Source organism: Toxorhynchites rutilus, chromosome 1 (assembly GCF_029784135.1).
Source record: "Toxorhynchites rutilus septentrionalis strain SRP chromosome 1, ASM2978413v1, whole genome shotgun sequence".
In the NCBI taxonomy this organism is placed as follows: Eukaryota; Metazoa; Arthropoda; class Insecta; order Diptera; family Culicidae; genus Toxorhynchites; species Toxorhynchites rutilus.
In genome coordinates, this window is record NC_073744.1 from 96,370,584 (window position 1) to 96,397,765 (window position 27,182).

Consider the following 27,182-nt stretch of genomic DNA (forward strand, 5'->3'; position numbering starts at 1 on the left):
GTGGAAATTCAGTTCGTCGGCTGAAGAAAGCCATGTTTCACAGAGGGAAAACACATCACAGTTAGAACTATGAATTAAAAATTTAAATTGATCTAGTTTAGGGATGATGCTTCTGCAATTCCACTGTATTACAGTGGTCAAATCCTTGACCTCTTGCACTGAATCAGGCATCGAGGGAAATGAACGCTGCTAAAAAACCACATTTTTCTTTCAAAAATGTTCTCACAATCGGAAGCAAACATAATACTATGCTTTTAAGAGGGTCATTTATATTTAAAGCATTTAAAATATTGTCCACCAGGTCAGAAAGCGCAAGCAAGCCAGATTGTGGCTGTTGCCTCGACCGCGAAAAAGGAACAGACGTGTTGGGCTCTGCTCCGGGAAGTGCTGAGGACCCCTGGTGCGTAGAAGAACCGCTTAAACCAGGAGGTACTTGCTTCGGTCTATTCTCAGCACGTTCGATACGAGGTTTCATTCCAACTTGGGAAGTTTCGGTCTTCTTTCTGAAGGTTATAACACCGGTAGATTATTCGGAATGCGCTGCTCCAATCGTCCTCGTCCGTAAAGCGAATGGTACAGTTCGCATTTGTGGTGACTACTCTACGGGACTCAATGCCGCTCTCCAGTCTCACCAGTATCCTCTCCCTTTACCTGAAGACATTTTTTCGAAACTGGCTAACTGTAGAGTCTTCAGTCAAATAGATCTTTCCGATGCATTTTTACAAGTGGAAGTCGACGAAGAATTTCGAAATTTTCTTACCATCAACACACATCGCGTAGATGGCATGCTAGCTGGACTTGGTGTTGTTCTGGCTACCTCGATGACGTAGTAGTAGGTGGTCAGAACGAGCAGGAACTTAACCGCAATTTGAAAGCTGTTTTGCAGCGAATTCACGAGTTTGGGTTCACTATCAAGGCCGAGAAGTGTTCGTTTGGCCGGAATCAAATCCGGTATCTCGGTCTTATCATCGATTCCAGTGGGTTACAACCAGATCCTGCCAAAATCGAAGCTATTGTCAAGCTGAAACCACCCATAGACGTTTCTGGTGTGCGCTCTTTTCTGGGGGTAATAAATTATTATGGGAAGTTTGTCCCGAACATGCGGAAGTTGCGATATCTCCTAGATAATCTTCTTAAGACAGAAACAAAATTTCTCTGGACACCAGAATGTCAAGCTGCATTCGATCAATTCAAAGCCTTCCTTTCATCAAACGTTTTACTCACACACTATGATCCGAGGAAAGAGATAATCGTTTCTGCTGATGCTTCATCCGTTGGTCTAGGAGCCACCATCAGTCACAGGTTCCCCGACGGCTCTATCAAAGCGATTCAGCACGCTTCTAGGGCGCTGACTAAAGCAGAGCGCAACTACAGCCAACCAGATCGAGAGGGTCTGGCAATCATTTTCGCAGTAACGAAATTTCATAAGATGATCTTCGGGAGACATTTTCGTCTGCAGACTGACCATGCCCCGTTGCTAAGAATTTTTGGTTCGAAAAAGGGGATTCCGGTTTATACGGCCAACCGGTTACAACGTTTTGCGCTCACATTACTTCTCTACGATTTTGAGATCGAATACGTTCCAACAGCCAAGTTCGGGAATGCAGATGTTCTCTCTCGATTGATAGCCCAACACCACAAATCTGAAGAGGACTACGTCATTGCCAGTGTCATAATTGAGGAAGATGTGAAGTCAGTAGCATTGGATTCAATCAGTGCGTTGCCTCTCAGTTTCAACGTTGTGGCTCAGAGCACTCAAGCAGACGCAACGCTTCGCAAAGTTTGCCGATATTTGACGAACGGTTGGCCAAATGCGAAGCTTGACGATCCCGAACTCAAGCGTTTTCAGGACAGGCAGGATTCGCTCACAGTAGTGGATGGCTGCATTCTTTTTGCGGACAGGCTTGTGATTCCATCGCAACACCGGAAGCGGTGTCTTGCTCAGCTACACCAAGGTCATCCAGGCATGCAGAGGATGAAGGCCATTGCGCGTAGCTACGTCTATTGGCCCGCCTTGGATAGTGACATAGTTGGATACGTGAAAGCATGTCAACACTGCGCATCCGTAGCCAAATCAGCTCCACATAGTACTCCGGTTCCGTGGCCGAAAACATCAAAACCCTGGCAGCGGATTCACGTAGACTACGCAGGACCAATCGAAGGAGATTATTACCTCCTTGCCATAGACGCATTTTCTAAGTGGCCAGAAATTATAAAAACTGGTCGCATTACTTCTGCTGCAACGATTGGCATTCTCCGGGGCCTTTTTGCTCGCCTTGGAATGCCAGAAACACTGGTTACCGACAACGGAACACAGTTCACAAGTGCCGATTTCTCCAATTTTTGCACAACGAATGGCATCGAACACCTCACGACAGCTCCGTTCCATCCTCAATCAAATGGGCAAGCGGAGAGATTTGTTGACACATTCAAACGAGCCATAAAGAAGATTCGAGAGGGGAGAGGCACAATCGCAGAAGCTTTAGACGTTTTTCTGCTCACCTATCGCAGCACGCCGAATTGTTCTTTACCGGAGGACAAATCACCGTCTGAGATAATGTTCGGTCGTAAAATCCGGACGTGTTTGGATCTACTTCGTCCTCCAGTTGTTCAAGTTCCAGATCAGCTAGTGAGTAATCAGAAAGGCTTCAAGAAGAACGATACGGTGTATGCGAAAGTTTTTTCGAAGAACCGCTGGAAATGGGTTCCAGGCATCATCATCGAACGAATTGGACAGGTGATGTACAACGTTTGGGTAGAACATAGAAATATGCTGCGCTCCCACCTCAATCAACTGCGTAGCCGAACCGTAGACCCACTGTCAACGAAGCGGTCAGATTCCCTTCCAGAGCAGTCTCTACCACTGAACGTGTTGCTGGAAGCATGGAATATGAAAGAACCAGCAAAACCGACACCTGAATCGACTGTATTGCAGCATGTTTCAACACAGCATTCAAGTTCTGCAACGGGACTCTTGAGTTCCGATCGAACGCTGCAAAATATACCGGCGGGGCGTGTTTCTTCAACTCCGCGGCATGATATGTCGCCTCCATTGGAGTCAAGTCCTGCACCTTTGTCCTCACCGTCGACATCATCAACGGAATCCAACGATTATGAATCGGCGATTGAGGCTCAACCGATGGTACCTCTACCTCGGCGGTCTTCAAGGATCCGAAGACCCCCGCAGTGGTTTGACCCGTACCATCTCTATTGAAGAGGGAGATGTTGTAGACAACAGATCGACTGGCACCTATGCTGATAACCTGTGGCTCGACCTGACAGTTCTAGCTGTGAGCGCTCCGATGTCAACAAGAGGAATAAAAATAGAAGGGATAATTATTTTTGTTATGATGTTTTATGTAACACTGTTGTTCTTTTTAATCTGTTATTAAATGTAGTTGTAATCGTTAGTTTGTGTTTCAATTCAATGTCAAGAAACACACGGCGTAACATAGACGAAGATCCTCCAACTCACCGTGGTTTCCATTTGGGTCCATATGATCAACTTCACTCCTGTATAGCTTCCTCCGATGTTCCGGTGGTTACCACCATCTTCAGGGCCCCACGCACTGGGCGCGGGGCTGGCTACATTCGGCATTGCGACGCCCCAGCAACTGTTAAACCACTATATATACCACTTTATAAAATGGTCCACGTACAAAAGAGGGGGGAAGCCCGACTCACACGCAACGATCGGCGCGACTTCTAAGTCCACGCAAGGCTCGTTACTTTTGACGTAGGACTACGTCTAACCGGAAGATATAGGGGGTGAAATGGAAATCTAGGCACTGAACAAGTAGGAAGAAATGCAAGATTTGGAATGCTTATAACTCGAGCATTTCTCAATAGATCGCAAAGGTTTTTGCACCAATTGATAGGAAATATATCTACGCATCTATCATAACGAATAACATTTCATTTTTCTTGAGATAAATAATTGAATAATTGTGAAATATCAAGCATTGTCAAAATGCACTACGTGCCCATTTTTTATTGGTCCATTTTGTGCTCCTCAAATCATACCGACCAAAACGGGCAACCAGAGCAGCAGCGAAATAGAATGAAGCACGATTGGAAAGGAAAAAGAAAAAAATGAACGAAACATTGGTCGCAGTCCCACACATGCGTAATTCTCGAGCCAGCCAGTCAGCTTAAAAATCCTCGCTCCGCTGCCGTAACGATAATTCTCATTCAAACCGTACACCACATCGGTTCGCATCACAACACATCAACAAACCAACCCAAGCAGCCATGTCTGGACATGGTAAAGGAGGAAAAGTGAAGGGAAAGGCGAAATCCCGCTCGAACCGTGTTGATCTGAAGTTCCCCGCAAGGGTAGCTAGGCCGAGCGCGTTAGTACCAGTGCACCAGTCCACCTAGCCGGTGTTATATAGTTTCGGCCGCCGAAGTGATAGAGTTAGCTGGTAAAGCTGCTCGCGACGATAAAAAAACCCGCATTCGGAACAGAACACATTCGGTTCGGTGGACATCAAGACAACAGGCAGTTGCAGCGAGTGGCGAGTGGCAAACGCAATCGCAAAACGGCATCAGGTAGCAGAAGAAAAAAGTTTGTTCTTTATACAAACTGCTTTGGTGGCAAATCCAGAACAAGGCGGCATCGAGGGCGTTCGAAATGGTTTTTTTCAAAACCACGAATACAAAGTTTTCTAAATTGGAACCATTCCATAAAACACGGCGCTTTTCAGGGCCATTAAACATTCCAAAAAAGAGTTTAGGAAATACAGTTCAATGCTTTCTAAAACATTATCCAAAACAATAATAAAACACAAATTGATTTTTTCATAATTTGTTTGCCAGGATCTGATGAGTATGTGAATTTGGCAGTCTGAGCTTATTGATAGTTGGGGACTTTCAAGATTATTCAATTTTCACCAACTCTTAAATTGTTTCCAGATTGAAAGTACAGTAATTTACAATTAGTTCGACATTTAGCTAATTGGACGGACATGTAACGCGACTTATTTAGTTGGACATTTTTGTAAACATAGAGATCCAAATTATGACCCCACATTGAATGTCGACACTGTACCACTGTCATCGCAAATGTTCAATTACAGGTTAAAATCGCCTCCAATGCGACACTGAGTGGTGCTTCGGCACGTCGCATTGAATGTAATTTACTGTACAACATGTCACAAAGCTGGATGGGAAGAAATTTTCCAACTGTGAAAGCTGTGGCGAGTGGCAAATGCAATCGCTAAACAGAAAGGTTTAGCCGAACAAGATGGGGATATCGAGTGATAACAAAACAATAAACTCTTTAGATTGAAGATAATTTTGTGATCCTGAAAAGGACCTTTTTTAGCCTACATGTGAATCCAACGGGCGAACAAATCGTAATGAATGTATTTTTTTGCCATCGCTCAACTCGCAAAGTCTCACTCGAACCGTGCAGGTCTCCAGTTCTCTGTTGGTCGCATTCACTGATTGCTCCGCAAGGGTAACTAGGCCGAACGGATTGGTGCCGGAGCACCAGTATACCTAACGGCAATTATAGAGTTTCGGCCGTCGGAGTGCTCGAGTTGGCTTGCAAAGCTGCTCACGACAATCAGAAAACCCGCATCAAGAACAGAGCAGCTTCGGTTCGGCGCTCATCAAGGCAACAATTAGTTTCAGTGAGTGGCAAAGTGTTTCTCCGGCACGTCGCATTAAATGTAATTTACTGAACAATATGTCACAAGCTGGATGGGAAGAAATTTTCCAACTGTGAAAGCTGTAGCGAGTGGCAAACGCAATAGCTAAACAGGAAGGTTTAACCGAACAAGATGGGAATATCGAGTGATAACAAAAACACAACACCAAAGGTTCTTTTCAGAACCATCAACATATTCATTAAGAGTAAACAGTAAACTAATCCATTTTTCAGGTAGATAGGTAGGTATTCACGTAGGAGAAGAAAATAAAACAATATATTTAAAATATATATTTAACAAAAGCTGTCCCCTTTGTATAGCCCTACGTCACTCCGGTTATGTCCCCGACATTACCCACCCGTCTTTTTCGTTTTTACGAATAATGTGCGATTCACATAGCACGTTACGGAGAAGAACGTCTACGTTCCGTCAACGTCTCCATCAATTCACACATGCAGTCAATGCTTCCACCAGCACCGTCACGTCAAATGCGAAACGAATGATTTATTTAATTTTATTCATGGTGTCGCCACCTACAACAATTTTAAATTGCAATTCAAATCAGCATGCCTAGAATCTGTTCTAAATTTTGAAAAATTCAATGAGAATCATTGAATTCAATTATTTAAATGCTTAAACCCCGTAGTCCGACCCTTATGCAATAATAATAATAATAAATAGAATAATTCTCTCAACTGATTCTGATTTTCACTCCGAAATTTGGAGCTAAGAGATATGTTGGCATAAAAAATACAGTAAGTTACTTATAAAGCGATATGCTGAGGCACCACTCAGTGTCGCATTGGAGTCGGTTTTGACCAGTAATTGGACATCTGCGACTGGTGGCGACTTTCAATGTGGGGCCATAATTTGGGCCCCGAACTCAATGTTTACAAAAATGTCCAACTAGAGGTAAAAATGTCTAATTAAACGTGTTGCATTACAGATCTGTTCAATTAGCTTAATGTCGATGTAGATGTAAATTACTGTATAACCAAATCAAAACAAAAGCCGAGACACAAAGCCCAGACAAAAACCAAACGAGCCGTCCGTCTCCGTCAATTATTCTTTTCTACAAACCCTGCCGGTCGTTTTCGTTGAACGTATGCTGACGGGTCGTTACGTTGCTGGTGTATGTGAATGTTTTCATGAGAATTTCATGGTAGAATCATTGACGTATCGTGACGTGACGGGACGTGAACGTGACGTGTATGTTGTATGTGAATCGCACTTAATACGTTCACACAAATTGTTCACGAAATTATTTTACAGAAAGAGAGTCCAAATACTTGCGACCGGCACCGCACCAGAGCTAGCGGCTCGACGAAAACAAAACAAACCAAACTTCACGATGCTCCGGTACACAATAATATTCGCGACGGACAAATGGACGAATAAACGGTTCGCACACGGTTTAAAGTGGTGAAAACTCACGTCCACGACCCGCGCGACGCCTCGTAAAGTTACCACGCACAATAGAACACAGAAAAACGGTGTGTAAACAGTGAATATTCGCAGCGGGAGAAAAAACAATGTCCGCTCGCTACCAATATCAGTGTTGACTGTGAAGCCAACATACATCGTCATTAGTGAAACATATATTTTAATTCATCAAAGTGCCTGCGCAAATGGAACGAAGATGAATCAAGTCGGTGCCCTCACATTATTGACCCTAGCGTTGGTCCCAAACCGTGATCCAAAGGTCTGGACTGGAGTCGTGACTTTATTTGCACCTTCTCTCGACTCATGACCAACCCCTGATGGTCGCGCTACTCTTTCATACTTTTCATCGAGCAGGTTATGTGGTTTGTATATCTTGTCGTTAAATCAAAAATCAAATTTAGATAAACAAAATCGGAAAATACTCCAATGTGCCTGTAAAAGATGTGTTGACTAGGTTAATACTGGATTATCAAGTTACCAAATCTATTTTTTGAAGTTATCGATCTTTGTGTGTTATTGTCTGTAATGCCCAATCTCCTTATACTCTCTTGAAGAATATAGATCCCCGTCTTCTTCTTGGATGGCACTAACGTTCTCAGTGGAACTGTGGCCTTCTCAACGTAGGTATTACTTGCGTCATTTTTAATAGTAGTACTTAGTCGAGATTTCTATGCTGGATAAAACGCCTTGAATGTATTGTGGAATGGCAAGTTCTAGAATACGCGTGACCACAATGCAAGCCGGAAGAAAATTCTTTGACGAAAAATCCCCCGACCCCCGAGAACACCCAGGAATGACAATGTGGGACGCTAACCACTCGACCACGGGAGCACCGATAGATCCTCGTGTTAAGCTCGAATCCTCCGCGAGTAATCGGTCTCCCATTTTACCAACCAAAGAATTAAGCAAAAATGTTAACACAATTCAAGCGAATTATAACTATTAATCAACCAATTACAGCAATAAGAATCGTTCCACAATTTATGGACTTACACCTGTGAACATACCGAGTGGCTACAACTCGTCCGCCAATCCCATCCATGTTACACTACACTTGAGCCCGGATTGTCGCTATAAGATAAGGTAAGTAAAAATTTATGGAAAGAATATTTCAAATTAGTCCTTTTTCTAAGTGATTAGTAATGTGAAAAAAATCATATTGCAATTAAAAAAAACCGGAAAAAACACTAAATGTGGTTGTTAGATGACGAATCAGACACTAGATAATAGATAGGCATTCGCCGAAGCTGTTAAGGGCGAGGCTGACTGATGAACTATTCCAGTAAATGGTTATTCTAATTGATGCGACGAATGAGTACAGATTTGCCATTTCATTCAACCTGACTTCAATCCACCAATACTACTCCACCCTGACACGAATCTCGTTGCCCGCGTACACAATCTTATTTCAACGTCCATATAAAGTGAAACGAAAATTTGATTTCTGATGCAAACAAGTAGTTTGACCATTAATGGACAGCTCCATTGTTAACCATTAGATGATTGTATTTATTTATTTATTTAGAATGATGTTACATCTCATGAAGAGATTTGATCTTATTCACACACGCCAATAAACCCGGTCCATAACTGCAGTTCTCCAACCTGCTCAACCATTTCGATTGATGGGCTCCTTCTCTTTTTTTCGCCTTTTGAAAGAAGTATTGGAAGCGTTTACAGGTTTTAATTATGGGGATTGGATACCGTGCTTAAATATGAAGTTGCTTCGTAAAAAAAAAATGTAGGACGAAAATCAGTTGCCGGAAAAGAAATGACCGTTCGCTCGCGTTTCAATATTGCATATACATCAATATTGAGAGATGGCAATTTCGATGTCGGTAAAATAAGCGCAACCCTTTTACTGCGGTAAAGCTGTCAAACTATATTTCTTTTGTTCTTCACTTGTATCGTTAACCTAATGGACACCTTACACGATCAAACTGATTGACAATAAGTGTTTTCAATATCGTGAAAGCTAGGCTTTTGTCATCCGATCTAACCTCAATCAATAGTTTGCCACCTCACACAGTCAATATCGCCCTCAACCCGAGGCAACGAAAGCATCCGCAATGACTAGTGGCGACATTCGAGTTTGGGATCCAAACTATTCTCCATCAGATTAGAAGGCTCAAAGATATTTTTCAATTGGTAAAATTTGAATGAAAATATCTTCTTAGTATTATTTAATTACTTGAAGCACGTAATTCTAACCCTAACTTAACCTATTTTCTGAATTTTCCGATATTCATACTAAAACTCATTATTACAATATAACGCCAATTTCAGACCCAATTTCTGTAAGGAATTTTCTCACAACTTGATGAAAAAATAATTTGCATTCCCATAGAATACTAATTTCATTCGGAAAAGTTAATTGTCATTCATAATTCACTCTTCACAATTCGTTTTTCTTTCTCAAAAACACATAATACTCGCTTCACAAATGCAGTCTGTTCCTTTCAGTTCCAGAGATGCCAGTTTTTTTAATTTGTGAAAATATATGCAAGTTATATTATCTGTAAGCAAATGTTTTTATTCCATAAATAAGACTAAGACTATGAACCCCGATCATTCGAGAGTGGGTGATCCGCCGTGCAGATTCAATCAATAGGCATTTCCGAAAAATGTTAGTGAGTGGTAGGACCATGATCTTTTGTTGTGGTTATGGCTTTTACATTGTTTAGCCACTGGTATACATATGGATAGTTTAATGATTTCTGTATTGATAAAACATAGTTTTTATGTTGAAACATCTTTTTTCGTGTTTTTATTTTTTTTTATCCTTCAATAGGTCATCCGCGATTTTCATTATTCGCAGTTTTTATGTTGAAACATCTTTTTTCGTGTTTTCATTTCTTTTTTGATCCTTTAATGGGTCATCCGCGATTTTCATTATTCGCGGTGAGTTTGCCCGACTATTCCGCGGATAATCGGGATTCTTCTGTAGATTGAATTAATACATGATGTTTTTCCACCTGTGATTTTCCCAGATCTTCTCATTCTCCAAATTTTATAGCGGAGTGTAAAGAAACACACAACTTAGACTAAATGGCTGCCACGCTCGCTAGCGTAAAGAATGGCCTAGTTCAACGTTAAAAAATTCCTAAGATGTTGTTAATTTTCATCCACTCTCCCACCATCACATTGTCAGTTTACTTTGAGGTTTTGATTTGTATCGTGAAATGTACCGTATTTTTCTATTAAAAGTATCAGTTTTCTCAACCCAAAAGCTTTCATTTATTTCATTTCAGAAGTTTATAAATTTTAATTGCAATCGCAAAAAAGAATAACAAAAATTAAATGTCCGGTTGCAAATCTGGCAACTCAGTCTGGAAGTTTGTGAGGTCAACATCATACATCCATATGAAATGTCACGATATTGATGCTCGAAAATTAGAAAATCCGGATTTCTGCGTCCTCGGCCATGTTAAGCTGTCATTATGTTCTCTAATGTCATCATATTGTCAATAATGACCGTGTAAGGTCCGCTTAACACTCCTTAACACTCGCACGTTGGTCTGTCAGACCGAGAAATCAATAATTCGTTCATTTCTCAGAAAATATCAACACTACGACTTTGCGATTCTCTCTAGCTCCGTTATTCGTCGTTCGTCATCGTTTAGCGTATCGCATGCGTTGGTACACAGGGGACGTGTGCCAATTTTTTAACACTTTTGGTCTGACACGCCGACGCGAGTATAGGAGTAACTTTTTTGGACAAATGACTTTTTTCATATTCTAGAATATTGTTGAATGAAATGTATAAATTAATGTTAGTGGCGTGGAATATTTATTAAGTATAATGCATAAGATCATCACCGGACTATTCTTATTTGATTTTAGTCCCTTTTGTAACTGGATTGAACGGATTCATATATTAAGTTTTCGTCGTTAGATTTATACGTTCAAAAGCAAAATATGAATATTTGACTTTCGTATAGCTATTCGGTAAATATAATGGTCATACATATATACACTTATGAAAGAATAGTTTAGAATTGTAAACAGTAAACTATGAACTAATCGGTGGCTTATGGTAATTTTTAACAGTTACAGTATCGGGGATATTTTTTTATAATATCTACATTCCCGATTATCCGCAATATCTACAAGAAAACAAGAAAAAGAAAAGGAAGTTCCTAGAAAACCTTTTATATATATTTTGCTCCATCTAAAAAAAGGCATTAATTATTAGTTTACCAAGAATACAGAGACAAATAATATTAGAAATATGCAAACTTTATATTCCAGAACCTTTATCATCTGGTAATTATCTAGAATACGTTATACATTTTTCTCTTTGATAACAAAAAAACAAAAAATACGCAACAACTGCATGAAATGGAAAACAATAAGTTTGCTTCGAGCATGCAGTTTTGCTATGTTCCGATTGTTACTCCAATGAAACCACAATCGATCAATACGTTTTTATGTAATTTTTGGCTCAGTTGCTTACTTTTAATTAATAACAGTGAAAACTTCGAATTTCGTTATTTGTGTTGGAGTATCAAAAATTACTCTGTTTTGATGAGGCTGGATTAGATGATCATTAAAATATAATAAAGACGAAGAAAACATATTTTTTGGAGTTTTTTCATTCAATCATACCCTTTTCTTAAAATAAATGCCAATAAAGCCTGAAAAATACACAATGACAACATTACAGAGAAGTTCAATTTTCGGTCTGTGATACCGTGCGCGAGTATACGTGTTATGATTTTGCACGCGAGTACAGGAGGGTTAAAGAAATAAAAACGTGCTTTTTCATTACTCGTAACATTGTAGATTTTACGATTCATTTTGTCCCCGAAAAACCCAAAGCCGATCAGGTTATGGGCCCAGTGGACACGGAAAATAATCGAGTAAAGTTTCGGTAACGCGGAAATAGTAAATCGTGAGAAATGGAGCAGGAGAACGAGCTACTTATAGCGAATTCGTTTTTGTTCGGTTTCAACCACAGTGCTGCACTAACTGCTGTCAAAACCTTTTTTTATTCACTCAGTTTCGCATTCAGTGTCGCACTAGTTCGCCCCGAAAGATGTTAGCATCGCACTGAGATGTTTCACGCAGCCTTAGGGCATCCATATACTGATACACAGCGATTGACAGCGTCAAACATGTCTGAGCCGCAAATGCAATTTGCGACCACTGTCACTCGCGAGAACTGCCAAACTCACAACCTGGTGTAAATCAAGGCGCTTAACATAATGCCAGGTGGATCAAAATGTGAAAACCACTATAGCCATGAATTTACAGGATGAGATATACACACTTCTAAAATAAAAAATTATAAATGAAAATATATTTTTCTGTATCGAATATGTATTCTATGCAATACAGTATTACGTTTTCTCGCATATTGTGAAATAATAATGAACTGAAATTGTGTCTGATGATGATTTTATATTATAATGGCGAGTTTTTGTAAATGTTGTATGTTGTGAAGTATACAGGCAAACCTGTTTTTGTGCGGTCCCTTTTCGTGTGGTTCCTCGTTTGTGTGACTTTTTATGCGATTATGTTATGACATCGGGTCTTGAACCACACGAACTAATAGCACAAATAATAAAATCGCACCTAAACAGTCACACAAAAAGCAACCGCACAAAAACAGGTTTACCTGTATAGCCAAATGGTTAAGAAAGCGTCGTGCTTAGTGATCCCCGACTTTTGAAATTAATTGTTCATCCACTAATCGAATACTTTTCAGCAGTTTGTTATTCGATACGATTAATCGCTCCAAATAATCGATTAATCGAATAATCGTTACACTGAGAGAAGTAATTAGTTAGACTAATATTTTTCATTTGTTAGAAAGCCATCTGGAATCAAAAAAGTGTTCATTCCGCCTGAAAATTGATTATTATCTTTTACGCTCCCCTAAACTCTTAAATGAAGCTCATTTCGCATCGACGGCATTGAGGTGGAGGAGTTTAGGAGAGCGTCAAAAATAATGATTGATTTTCGATTCGATTAATCGAATAATCGAACGATTATCGGGGATCACTAGTCGTGCTTTATGTAATCGAATAACTTAATAATCTCCATTCAAATTTTAAGATGGCAAAACTGCCTTCTTTCCAAAGGATACCGTTGCTACATCAACTGGCGATGTAGTTGTTACGACCCACCACAGGCGCTGTTCAAGACAAGGATAATACCGACGAGGCAACGAAGGAATAAATTATATATTTCTTTATATTGCACTGTAGTTTAAGCTAATTAGACTTAAGTGAATAATTATTTAGTTATAATATATTCAAATAGTTTTAAAATGTATTGCTTGATGGTGGCTCTTTATCCACTTGAGCCTAATTAAATCAATAAAGGAAAAAAACTGCCTTCTTAAAATTTTCGCGAATTTGCCGATTATTTCGAGTTAAATATGATTAGCGAATGGGCGCACCTTGTTCCATAGATCTGCCTTGAGCTCACCGAGCAGTTTGATATGTTTGGAAATGACAGCTAAATTCAGTCTTCAGAAAACAAACTCAGCGCTGCGCTTGAGTTTAATTTTCATCAGCGCGCGCTCAAAGAAAACTCGAATTCTATCTTGGTGCGAAGAGCACAAAATTCATAAGCACGACAGCGCAAAATGTACCCGGCGCAGAACTCCGATACTAAACATTTCTTCTCACTTGTGTGATGCGCGTCTCATTCTATACACACACACATACACATCAAATTCTAGCGCCCGCTTTGTCTTCGTTCGTTCTAAGCAAAGCATAAAAAACAACAGCGCGTCCCCATACGCACCGCCTCAACAGAGAAAGCAAAGCAGACAAACAAGATTCGAGCGCGTTTTAAAATTGGGCATATAACCGGTGTAAGGATACGGTGCAGAAAGGATGTTCGAACTTTAAAACGAATGGTGTTGAAACAAAACATTTCAACTTTGTTTCGGTGGGCGTTGATTCGTCCGGGCGCAGGTGTGCGCAAGAAGTGAGAGTTCAACTGGGTGCAAAACAAAAAGTTGCACATCAGCACCGCGTTGCTTTCCGAAGACTGGCTAAATTTGCAACACATCTTGACTCGCGGATCATATCGTCTTGGCCAGGGCCTGGTTTCACGGGTTGGCACTCGGGTTCACCAATACAACTATACTGAACTGTCAAGTTCCGAGTATTGTTTTGGAAAATCTAAAGACTATGAAGATGGAAAACCTGCTGCTTTCGCTTTTGTATTATTGGAATCGTAATCCAATTCGGATTCTGATTTTGAAGAGTATATTCGAGTAGACGGCATTAAGCTACGAGTGCTTTCATTGGGAGGCGCAAATGATGATGATGGATATTCAGGTGGAATAAACCTGCTTTCAAAATCAAAATTATGAATGAAAATTTACTTTAACGTATCGAATATTTATTTTATGTGATGAAATAAGAGGGTGCAACAGCCAATGGAAATCGCTGTGGTGAAAAGCGTAGAAATCGTTTTGGCTGAGTATTATGGAACAGTGATGGTGAATTCGGTTGTCAATAAAAACACGATCAAGTGCAAAATTAATTAATTAAGTAGAAAATGTGCTGTACATTCCGGAAGCGAGATGCAATTTATTCTCTGTGCAAAAAGTTGAAAGTGCGGAAATGACGGTTATTTTTGAGGATGTGAAAGTTAAAGCGCTTCGCGGATCGGAAGTGGTCGCGGTCGGTGAACGTTGTAATTTACTATATGTGCTGGAGTTCTACTCGGTCGGTAGTGCGAACAACGCGTGTTCGCTGTACTCATGTGGACAAATTCGAAAGAATGACGAGTTTTGGCACCGACGATTCGGCCATTTGAGCCATAAGAATTTGACAGTCACGCATGGTGAAATGGTAACCGGATTAGAAATACTGTCGCGCGGAAAAGGACATGATAACGTGCTGTGTGAATCATGTGTGAACGCAAAACAAACGCGGAAACCTTTCGACAAAAGCTTCATCGGTACACTGAGAGGAAAATTTAGTATATATGACGATTTTTTTCGTAAATGTTACCAATTCGTTAGTCATTTTCTACCCTACTAATCATTGGTACATCTTACAAAAGGAAATTTGTAGGCATTATTTTTGTAGGATGGTGGGCATGTTGGCCCACCATTGGAACAACATCAGTGAAAACGTTGTTTTTTATTTGTATGAGATAATGGTAAGGGATAATGACATTATGTTGTTGATAATTAATTCTTATTTATAAAGCTGTCTTCAATCATACATTATCTTTTACACAGTAATTTCCTACATCCTACATTCTACATCTAAACATTGCTCGTGCAAATAGACAGATTTAATCGCAGCCTCGTCCGAATCAATCTCATATGTTTTTTCAAACTCTCACTCATCAAGGTTTTGCTTCTTTTCCTGTTGCACATTTTCATCCTTTAGGACAGGAACAACTGATTAGTTGGCAGTTGATGGGACCAGATCGCAGTACATTTCATCCGCATTATTTGCTCTCCCGTTTCCTGATGTATGATTATGGTTAGTTATAAATATGGGCTTGTGATGAAACATATGTGATTACCTGAGATTTCTTTGTGTTGCACATGCTCAGTCTAATATACATTGAATTTTCCACCAGTCAACTGTGCAATTTTAATCCAAGGTTAGAAGCTGAAAATTAAAAGGGAAAGGGTTGTGTTGAAGTTTATTTTTATAAGATTCCGTCTATTAAGATTTCAATACAACGAATTGAACTTTTGTTTTCCCGCAGCGAAAACAAGTTCTCGATATCTTTGTGGTCGAGAATTTGTTTTCGCCGAAGAGAAACAAAAGTTACATATATTTGAATCTAATAAAAACCAAAAAAAAAACCTTACCTCCGAATAGCTTTGTTTCCTCAAGAGGAACGACGACTGCGAAGTACGCACATTACAGTTCCTAGAAATGAAAACAATCAAGGTTACACATGCTATGAAGTAAAATGTACGAATCTTTAGTAGGGATGTGTATTGCATAAGACATCCGTTTTACAAAGTTTTGGTAATATGTACAAAAAATGCGTACACTTTACCAATGTTTCAACTACTAAAGATTTGGTAGCTGCATTTACTAATGTTTTCCTCCAGTGTAGACGTTCGACGCGAGTGTTAGAGCTCATACATTCGGATGTGTGTGGGCCGATTACTCCGGTTAGCCATCAAAGAGCGAAATATTTCGTCAGTTCATTGACGATTGGAGTCGATTTGTGAAATTATATCCCATTTCCTCGAAAGACGAAGTACTCTTGTATTTCAAAGAATACGTAAAGGTGGCTGAAACACAGTTCAAGAGACGCGTATCGCGAGTTCGTTGTGACAATGGCGGTGAGTATCGCGGAATCGGTTTCGATAAGTTCTGTCGCGAAAACGGTATCCAAGTAGAATACACTGTGCCGTGGTTGTGTCCCATTCACCCGAATACCATTCACCCGAAACACGTTTACCCGAAACACATTTACCCGAATGTAATACATACCCGAAAGACATTCACTCGAATGTAAAAAAAAAGACGGGTGGGTAATGTCGGGGACATAACCGGAGTGACGTAGGACTATACAAAGGGGACAGCTTTTGTTAAATATATATTTTTAATATATTGTTTTATTTTCTTCTCCTACGTGAATACCTACCTATCTACCTGAAAAATGGATTAGTTTACTGTTTACTCTTTATGAATATGTTGATGGTTCTGAAAAGAACCTTTGGTGTTGTGTTTTTGTTATCACTCGATATTCCAATCTTGTTCGGTTAAACCTTCCTGTTTAGTTATTGCGTTTGCCACTCGCCACAGCTTTCACAGTTGGAAAATTTCTTCTCATCCAGCTTTGTGACATGTTGTACAGTAAATTACATTCAATGGCACGTCGCATTACCACCACTCAGTGCCGGATTGGAGGCGATTTTAACCTGTAATTGAACATTTGCGATGACAGTGGTACAGTGTCGACTTTCAATGTGGGGTCATAATTTGGATCTCTATGTTTACAAAAATGTGCAACTAAATAAGTCGCATTACATGTCCGTCCAATTAGCTAAATGTCGAACTAATTGTAAATTACTGTACTTTCAATCTGGAAACAATTTAAGAATTGGTGAAAATTGAATAATCAGGATAGTCCCCAACTATCAATAAGCTCAGAACAACTGCCAAATTCACATACTCACCAGATCCTGGCAAACAAATTATGAAAAAATCAATTTGTGTTTTATTAATATTTTGGATAATGTTTTAGAAAGCATTGAACTGTATTTCCTAAACTCTTTTTTGGAAGGTTTAATGGCCCTGAAAAGCGCCTTGTTTTATGGAATGGTTCCAATTTAGAAAACTTAGTACTCGTGGTTTTGAAAAAAACCATTCCGAACGCCCTCGATGCCGCCTTGTTCTGGATTTGCCACCAAAGCAGTTTGTATGAAGAACAAACTTTTTTCTTCTGCTACCTGATGCCGTTTTGCGATTGCGTTTGCCACTCGCCACTCGCTGCAACTGCCTGTTGTCTTGATGTCCACCGAACCGAATGTGTTCTGTTCTGAATGCGGGTTTTCTTATCGTCGCGAGCAGCTTTACCTGCTAACTCGATCACTTCGGGGGCCGAAACTATATAACGCCGGCTAGGTGGACTGGTACACAGGTACTAACGCACTCGACCTAGCAACCTTTTCCGGTGCAATTGGCAGATACACCTACAGGAAATTGCAGACCACCACGGTTCGAGCGGGATTTTGCCTTTCCCTTCTCTTTTCCTCCTTTGTTGAGTACACGATGCCGATGCCGTACAACCACACGGGTTTACGGTTTGAAAGAAAATAAGATATTTTTTTGGGGTCCGCGTGTTTTATACTCTAGCGGTACACACTCACAGGATAGAGACAAATCGGCAGACTCAGCCAAAGGGGCGGGTCCAACGAGACGAACGAATGAGCGTTAAAAGGGAGCGATGGCAAAAAAATACATTCATTACGATTTGTTCGCTCGTTGGATTCACATACAGACTAAAAAGGGTCCTTTTCAGGATCACAAAAAGTCTAAAGAGTTTATTGTTTTGTTATCACTCGATATCCCCATCTTGTTCGGCTAAACCTTCCTGTTTAGCGATTTGTTGTCACTCGCCACAGCTTTCACAGTTGGAAAATTTCTTCCCATCCAGCTTGTGACATATTTTACAGTAAATTACATTCAATGGCACGTCGCATTACCACCACTCAGTGCCGGATTGGAGGTAATTTTAACCTGTAATTGAACATTTGCGATGACAGTGGTACAGTGTCGACTTTCAATGTGGGGTCATAATTTGGATCTCTATGTTTACAAAAATGTCCAACTAAATAAGTCGCATTACATGTCCGTCCAATTAGCTAAATGTCGAACTAATTGTAAATTACTGTACTTTAAATCTGGAAACAATTTAAGAATTGGTGAAAATTGAATAATCAGGAAAGTCCCCAACTATCAATAAGCTCAGAACAACTGCCAAATTCACATACTCATCAGATCCTGGCAAACAAATTATGAAAACATCAATTTGTGTTTTATTATTATTTTGGATAATGTTTTAGAAAGCATTGAACTTTATTTCCTAAACTCTTTTTTGGAAGGTTTAATGGCCCTGAAAAGCGCCTTGTTTTATGGAATGGTTCCAATTTAGAAAACTTAGTACTCGTGGTTTTGAAAAAAACCATTCCGAACGCCCTCGATGCCGCCTTGTTCTGGATTTGCCACCAAAGCAGTTTGTATAAAGAACAAACTTTTTTCTTCTGCTACCTGATGCCGTTTTGCGATTGCGTTTGCCACTCGCCACTCGCTGCAACTGCCTGTTGTCTTGATGTCCACCGAACCGAATGTGTTCTGTTCTGAATGCGGGTTTTCTTATCGTCGCGAGCAGCTTTGCCAGCTAACTCGATCACTTCGGGGGCCGAAACTATATAACGCCGGCTAGGTGGACTGGTGCTCTGGTACTATCGCGCTCGGCCTAGCTACCCTTGCGGGGAACTCCAGATCAACACGGTTCGAGCGGGATTTTGCCTTTCCCTTCACTTTTCCTCCTTTACCATGTCCAGACATGGCTGCTTGGGTTGGTTTGTTGATGTGTTGTGATGCGAACCGATGTGGTGTACGGTTTGAATGAGAATGATCGTTACAGCAGCGGAGCGGGGATTTTTAAGCTGACTGGCTGGCTCGAGAATTACGCATGTGTGAGACTGCGACCAATGTTTCGTTCATTTTTTTCTTTTTCCTTTCCAATCGTGCTTCATTCTATTTCGCTGCTGCTCTGGTTGCCCGTTTTGGTCGGTACGATTTGAGGACCACAGAATGGACCAATCAAAAATGGGCACATAGTGCATTTGGACAATGCTTGATATTTCACAATTATTCAATTATTTATCTCAAGAAAAATGAAATTTTATTCATTATGATAGATGCGTAGATATATTTCCTATCAATTGATGCAAAAACCTTTGCGATCTATTGAGAAATGCTCGAGTTATAAGCGTTCCAAATCTTGCATTTTTTCCTACTTGTTCAGTGCCTAGATTTCCATTTCACCCCCTATATCTTCCGGTTAGACGTAGTCCTACGTCAAAACTCGAAGTAACATATACCCGAACGAACATTTATCCGATTGCGACAAATACCCGAATGCAACAAATACCCGAATGTAACAAATATCCTAATGTGACATTTACCCGAATGGAATGTTTACCCGAACGAGAAGGAAAGATTCCGACAAATCAGATTATGAGTTTTGTTGAAGCTCCTGTTGATAAAAAAGATTAAATCAAAACAACATGCAAAAGTAACAAAAATACGAAGTGAAATGAAAAATTGTAATGAGGAAATTTGAAAATGACATTGAAGACTTCGCGGTGTCATTTTTAAAAATTAGTGTAGACACAATTGACATGCCGTCTTCTTTCCTTTCCGTATTAATCTTGTTCTGGATTTACCACCAAAGCAGTTTGTATAAAGAACAAACTTTTTTCTTCTGCTACCTGATGCCGTTTTGCGATTGCGTTTGCCACTCGCCACTCGCTGCAACTGCCTGTTGTCTTGATGTCCACCGAACCGAATATGGTCTGTTCTGAATGCGGGTTTTCTTATCGTCGCGAGCAGCTTTGCCTGCTAACTCGATCACTTCGGGGGCCGAAACTATATAACGCCGGCTAGGTGGACTGGTACACAGGTACTAACGCACTCGACCTAGCAACCTTTTCCGGTGCAATTGGCGGATACACCTACGGGAAATTGCAGACCACCACGGTTCGAGCGGGATTTTGCCTTTCCCTTCTCTTTTCCTCCTTTGTTGAGTACACGATGCCGATGCCGTACAACCACACGGGTTTACGTTTTGAAAGAAAATAAGATATTTTTTTGGGGTCCGCGTGTTTTATACTCTAGCGGTACACACTCACAGGATAGAGACAAATCGGCAGACTCAGCCAAAGGGGCGGGTCCAACGAGACGAACGAATGAGCGTTAAAAGGGAGCGATGGCAAAAAAATACATTCATTACGATTTGTTCGCTCGTTGGATTCACATACAGACTAAAAAGGGTCCTTTTCAGGATCACAAAAAGTCTAAAGAGTTTATTGTTTTGTTATCACTCGATATCCCCATCTTGTTCGGCTAAACCTTCCTGTTTAGCGATTTGTTGTCACTCGCCACAGCTTTCACAGTTGGAAAATTTCTTCCCATCCAGCTTGTGACATATTTTACAGTAAATTACATTCAATGGCACGTCGCATTACCACCACTCAGTGCCGGATTGGAGGTAATTTTAACCTGTAATTGAACATTTGCGATGACAGTGGTACAGTGTCGACTTTCAATGTGGGGTCATAATTTGGATCTCTATGTTTACAAAAATGTCCAACTAAATAAGTCGCATTACATGTCCGTCCAATTAGCTAAATGTCCAACTAATTGTAAATTACTGTACTTTAAATCTGGAAACAATTTAAGAATTGGTGAAAATTGAATAATCAGGAAAGTCCCCAACTATCAATAAGCTCAGAACAACTGCCAAATTCACATACTCTTCAGATCCTGGCAAACAAATTATGAAAACATCAATTTGTGTTTTATTATTATTTTGGATAATGTTTTAGAAAGCATTGAACTTTATTTCCTAAACTCTTTTTTGGAAGGTTTAATGGCCCTGAAAAGCGCCTTGTTTTATGGAATGGTTCCAATTTAGAAAACTTAGTACTCGTGGTTTTGAAAAAAACCATTCCGAACGCCCTCGATGCCGCCTTGTTCTGGATTTGCCACCAAAGCAGTTTGTATAAAGAACAAACTTTTTTCTTCTGCTACCTGATGCCGTTTTGCGATTGCGTTTGCCACTCGCCACTCGCTGCAACTGCCTGTTGTCTTGATGTCCACCGAACCGAATGTGTTCTGTTCTGAATGCGGGTTTTCTTATCGTCGCGAGCAGCTTTGCCAGCTAACTCGATCACTTCGGGGGCCGAAACTATATAACGCCGGCTAGGTGGACTGGTGCTCTGGTACTATCGCGCTCGGCCTAGCTACCCTTGCGGGGAACTCCAGATCAACACGGTTCGAGCGGGATTTTGCCTTTCCCTTCACTTTTCCTCCTTTACCATGTCCAGACATGGCTGCTTGGGTTGGTTTGTTGATGTGTTGTGATGCGAACCGATGTGGTGTACGGTTTGAATGAGAATGATCGTTACAGCAGCGGAGCGGGGATTTTTAAGCTGACTGGCTGGCTCGAGAATTACGCATGTGTGAGACTGCGACCAATGTTTCGTTCATTTTTTTCTTTTTCCTTTCCAATCGTGCTTCATTCTATTTCGCTGCTGCTCTGGTTGCCCGTTTTGGTCGGTACGATTTGAGGACCACAGAATGGACCAATCAAAAATGGGCACATAGTGCATTTGGACAATGCTTGATATTTCACAATTATTCAATTATTTATCTCAAGAAAAATGAAATTTTATTCATTATGATAGATGCGTAGATATATTTCCTATCAATTGATGCAAAAACCTTTGCGATCTATTGAGAAATGCTCGAGTTATAAGCGTTCCAAATCTTGCATTTTTTCCTACTTGTTCAGTGCCTAGATTTCCATTTCACCCCCTATATCTTCCGGTTAGACGTAGTCCTACGTCAAAACTCGAAGTAACATATACCCGAACGAACATTTATCCGATTGCGACAAATACCCGAATGCAACAAATACCCGAATGTAACAAATATCCTAATGTGACATTTACCCGAATGGAATGTTTACCCGAACGAGAAGGAAAGATTCCGACAAATCAGATTATGAGTTTTGTTGAAGCTCCTGTTGATAAAAAAGATTAAATCAAAACAACATGCAAAAGTAACAAAAATACGAAGTGAAATGAAAAATTGTAATGAGGAAATTTGAAAATGACATTGAAGACTTCGCGGTGTCATTTTTAAAAATTAGTGTAGACACAATTGACATGCCGTCTTCTTTCCTTTCCGTATTAATCTTAAGGCCCTAAGATCATTCAAAAATGAGCATGGGTTATGGAATATTTCGAAAATTAAGCAGGTAATTTTAACCTTTTCACTACGAAAGGCGTATATATACGCTCTCGCCAGTCTTTCACTTCTTCACAATAGTATGTAGCAAACATAACATTCGTCGAGTGCAAAGAATTTGATGTAGTTTATGCGTTGACCCATGTTTTAAGATATATCATGACATAATTGATAAAATCGCTAAGTTGAGTTCAATGCTATGCCTAAAAAGCTATTTAAAATAATGGATAAGCTATTATTTTAATTTTTTTGGCAATTATTATTTTTAAATCCTAAGAATGGTATCAAAACTCCGGGTACTGCTTTACTCACTTGTCACCGGTCTGGCGCAACAACATAACGCTCCGTATCTGCTGATGAATTTTTCCAAGACTGGGCCACAGTGAAAAGGTTAACATGAAAAATATAAAGCATAAATGCCATGACTATATGAAAAGAATTGATAAAAAAAATGGTACTTAGACTCGCAGCACAATTTTTATCAGGTCTCGCATTCGGGTAGATGTTACACTCGGGTAAGTGTCGCATTCGGGTAATTGTTACATTCGGGTAGCCGTTGCATTCGGGTAACTGTTGCATTCGGGTAAATGTCGCGTTCGGGTGAGAGTCAATTCGGGTAGATGTTATATTCGGGTAGCGGTCGCATTCGGGTATTTGTTACATTCGGGTGAGCGGAATTCGGGTGAATGTCTTTCGGGTGAGTGGGTTTCGGGTAAATGTGACACAATTCTGTGCGTATGTATCGTACGTTGGTAGAAAAGGCTCAGTCGATGCTGATAGGATCTGGAATCAATAGGGAATTTCGGAGCGAAGCGATTCTTACGGCTGCGTATTTGACTAACGAAAGTCCAGCTAGTGCGATAGGAGAAAAGGCTCCAGCGGAGCTGTGGAACGGACGAAAACCAGATGTGTCCGGTTTGAAAGTGTTCGTGTGTCCAGCGTTCTGTCATATTCCTAAAGAACAGAGGAAAAAGCTAGATAAAAAGTTCTGGAAAGGAATGTTCGTAGGCTATGGCATTGGCGACTATCGTGTATATGATCTAAACAAGAAGAGGATTGTAGTGGTTCGTGATGTCGTGTTCGTGGAAAGAAATGCTTCTGTTGCAGCTGAGGAAACCAAGTACAGTGTGAAGCATGAAGCTATTAGAATAGCTGATCCGATAGAGAATAATGATGATTCGGAGTCGGAGAGCGAGGTGGATCCCAGCGAAGTATTTTCTACCTGTGATGAAGTCATGCATGAAGACAGCGCAAATGGTCAATCTAAAGATGAATAACCTGTTCCTGAGTAAAATCAGTCGGATATTAATGAATCTAGTGCGAATCGAATGCGAAAATCTCCAGTATGGCAGCAAGACTACGTCATGGATTTTGCTGGCTTCGGTTCAAGTGCTGTTGGTTTTGTGGAAGATCTGCCGACCACATTAGACAATGCACGAAAGCGTGAGAACTGGAGACACAGGGAGAAAGCAGTTAAAGATGAAATGGATTCGTTGATCCGCAATTGGACATGGACATTGACGAGACTTCCTGAGAACAGGTAGGCAGTATCATGCAAATGAGTATTCGAGCTTAAGCCGGAAGTAAATGGTGAGCGGCGCTACAAAGCGCGAGTGGTGGCTCGTGGATTCACTCAACGCCACGGATTTGACTTCTCTGAAACGTATGCGCCAGTAGCGCTGCTTGATACACTGCGAACGCTTTTGGCAGTGGCAAACCAGCAAAGAAGATTACTAGTCCATCAGCTAGATGTGAAAACTGCCTTCCTCAATGGTAGGTTAGATGAGGAGATTTCCGCGAATTTTTATCTCTGTTGAAGAGATTCAATCCTAGAAAACATAGGCGTCACGAGGCGCAATATTCGACATGGAGTTGATGATCTGGGGTACTGGGGATACTTCCGCGTTATCATAAAAAACGGCGGCGAAAAAAGGCACTCAGTACCCAGCATCTATCTCATCATATAACAGCGGCATCTCGTGTTCAATTTAACTAGCAACAAATAACAATATATAAAGGCGGGATTCCACCTATTCGATTTGATGCATGCTACAAGTCAATGCTTCTTGTTTATTGGAGTGTATCATTTTACAATATAACTGGTATTGTTGAGCGATGTTGCCCTTATCCAATGGCTTGCGGATCGGTGCGGCGTGTCTAGCACGACAATGTTGGGGCAACTACGTCATTTATCGACGATTATCATAATTCACCAGAATAATGGAGCAACTAAATTATTGATTATTGTTGTATCCGTAACCGTGACAGACTGGTAGTTCGGAGTGACTAAAAACAGGTCTATTTTGCTTGGTGGTTAACTAACAAACTATATTTTAATCAAATACATAAAACTCAAAGCCTTCTAAGTAAGCAAGGCCTGTTACATCTCCCCCTCTTAAAAGTAAGTAAGCCATCTTGGAAGTTTTGATTCACGAGAAGAACGTCGCAGGGTTATTTCTTCTTGATCGGATGGCTCAAGCGGTTTTGAAGCGTCGTTCTCAACTTCTTCAATAATCGGACCAGGATTCGGGCCAGATGTACCTTCTGTTGGATCCAGAACCGGTTGCATCGGAATAGGAACAGGGTCATCGGATGCAGAGGGTGCTGGGTTGACGGATGTAGAAGGTACTGCTGGATTAACTCGTGCAGGTATTATTGGAGGTTGAAACTCATCGAGTAGGATTTCCCGCAGCAACTACGTCTCTCCCTCAAAAGTGTCACAATTGTAGCGAGGGCGCATTTGGTTGATGTGCGACCTAACAAGCCTCGGTCGTCCTTTTGTGCCCAGAGCAACAATGTAATTTACGGAACCTTTCCGTTCGATGACTCGGCCAGGAACCCAGGACTTGGCATTTCTGCTATGCTGCTCATCGAAGACCAGGTCGTCACCTTCGAAATTGCGTTTGACAGCTCCATGTCGACGATTGAACTGCTCATCTTGTTTGTGGTTCCTTGCAGGAGCAGGTTCCTTGAGTAACGGAATCAGGTTTCCTTAACAGGTCCAACGTGTTGCGTACTGGTCTTCCTAGGAACGCTTCAGCTGGAGACGTCGATTCCGGAGTATTTGGGTTTGGAGTAGAGCGATACACCGAAAGAAATGTGTGCAAATGCTCCAGTGTATGTGAACTTTCTCCATAACTCAGCTTCTTGAGGCCACGCTTGAGGGAATCGACAAATCGCTCTGCTTGGCCGTTGGACTGCGGATGGTATGGAGCAGTACGGAGATGGTTGATACCATTTGCATGACAAAATTACTGGAACCGCTCGCTTGTGAATTGCGTTCCGTTGTCTGAAACCAATGATTCCGGGTTACCAAAACGAGAAAACATCTCACGAAGCATGTCCATAGTTGCAGTGGTGTTAATTGATTGACTGCGGAACATTTCGGGCCAATTGGAATAAGTATCCACGATGACGAAATAGTAGTATCCATCAATAGGGCCAGCGAAGTCAATATGAACACGTTGCCATGGCCGGGCTGAAATGGGCCACGACTCCAGGGTTGCTTTCGTTGGAGACTTCGCTGCTTCAGCACACGCTCTGCATTGACGAACAAACTGCGCCACATCATCGTCGACATTGGGCCAGTAGATGTAGCTGGGCGCCAGAGACTTCATCCGGTCCATTCCAGGGTGTCTCCGATGTAGTTGGCGAATGATTCGCTTGCGAAACCTAAATGGCACGACGATCCGATCGCCGATCATAACGTATTCGTCGACGACTTGAAGTCCATCTCGTCTGGCGAAGAACTTCTTGACATCAGGGTCGGCAATCTGCTTTGCATTTGCTGGCCAACCGTTATTGGTGAAACCAACCACTTGTTGCAGAACTGCATCCTTCTTCGTTTCAGCCAAGATCATTTGGTGAGTTACTGGAAGGTTGTTGACGACACCGAGAACTGCTTTCGCCTCAGATTCCACGTGAACGGAGGCAATCACGTAGTCTTCATCCGGTCGACGCTGTGATGACATCAGCCGGGACAGGAAGTCTGCATTGCCGAATTTGTCCGTAGGAACATGTTGAATGTTGAAATCGTACAGCAGAAGTGTCAGGGCCCAGCGCTGCAAGCGGTTTGCTGTGTAGACTGGAATACCTTTCTTTGAGCCGAAAACCTTTAGCAATGGTTGGTGATTGGTTTGCAGGAGAAAATGGCGTCCATATAGCATCTTGTGGAAGCGGGTAACAGCGAATAAAAGCCAATGCTTCCTTTTCCACTTGTCCGTAGTTCAACTCTGCAGGCATCAGTGAGCGAGAGGCATGAGCGATTGCCATTACCTCACCGGTTGGGAAACGATGCATGATGACAGCGCCAAGACCATACATTGATGCATCTGCTGCGACGATGATCTCTTTTGACGGGTCATAGTGGGTGAGCAGCTGATCTGACAGTAGAATCGATTTAAATTTCTCAAATGACTTCTGGCAGTCCTTGGTCCAGCACCAACGAATGTCTTTCTTGAGCTTTCCCTCAGTTGCTTCATCTGCTTGACGAATCGACCATAATAGCTGATAGCACCAAGGTAAGAACGGAGTTGCTTGACGTCCTTTGGAGGCTGCATCTTGGTAATAGCTTCAGTTTTCGAAGAGTCGGGTC

The 27,182-nt window shown here is 41.1% G+C and overlaps 1 protein-coding gene and 1 long non-coding RNA gene across 5 annotated transcripts in view; one reads left to right on the plus strand and one right to left on the minus strand.

The window, feature by feature from the left end:
- Nucleotides 1-27,182, plus strand: part of LOC129762440 (GPI inositol-deacylase) — a 241,825-nt gene that overhangs the window by 199,893 nt on the left and 14,750 nt on the right. For 3 of the 4 annotated variants that reach the window (XR_008740625.1, XM_055760674.1, XM_055760676.1), the window contains one exon: nt 8,058-8,180. The exons of the other annotated variant lie outside the window; for it this stretch is intronic. Coding sequence is in view for 2 of the 3 variants with exons in the window: in XM_055760674.1 (XP_055616649.1) it covers nt 8,058-8,180 (123 nt within the window). In the remaining variant the exon portion in view is untranslated. The remainder of the gene's footprint in view (nt 1-8,057; nt 8,181-27,182) is intronic. 4 annotated transcript variants of the gene reach the window in all.
- LOC129762442 (uncharacterized) lies at nt 15,282-16,098 on the minus strand. The gene is made up of 3 exons (XR_008740626.1): nt 15,898-16,098; nt 15,603-15,691; nt 15,282-15,543 (listed from the first exon to the last, which is right to left on the minus strand). It is a non-coding gene; the product is annotated as an uncharacterized LOC129762442 (long non-coding RNA).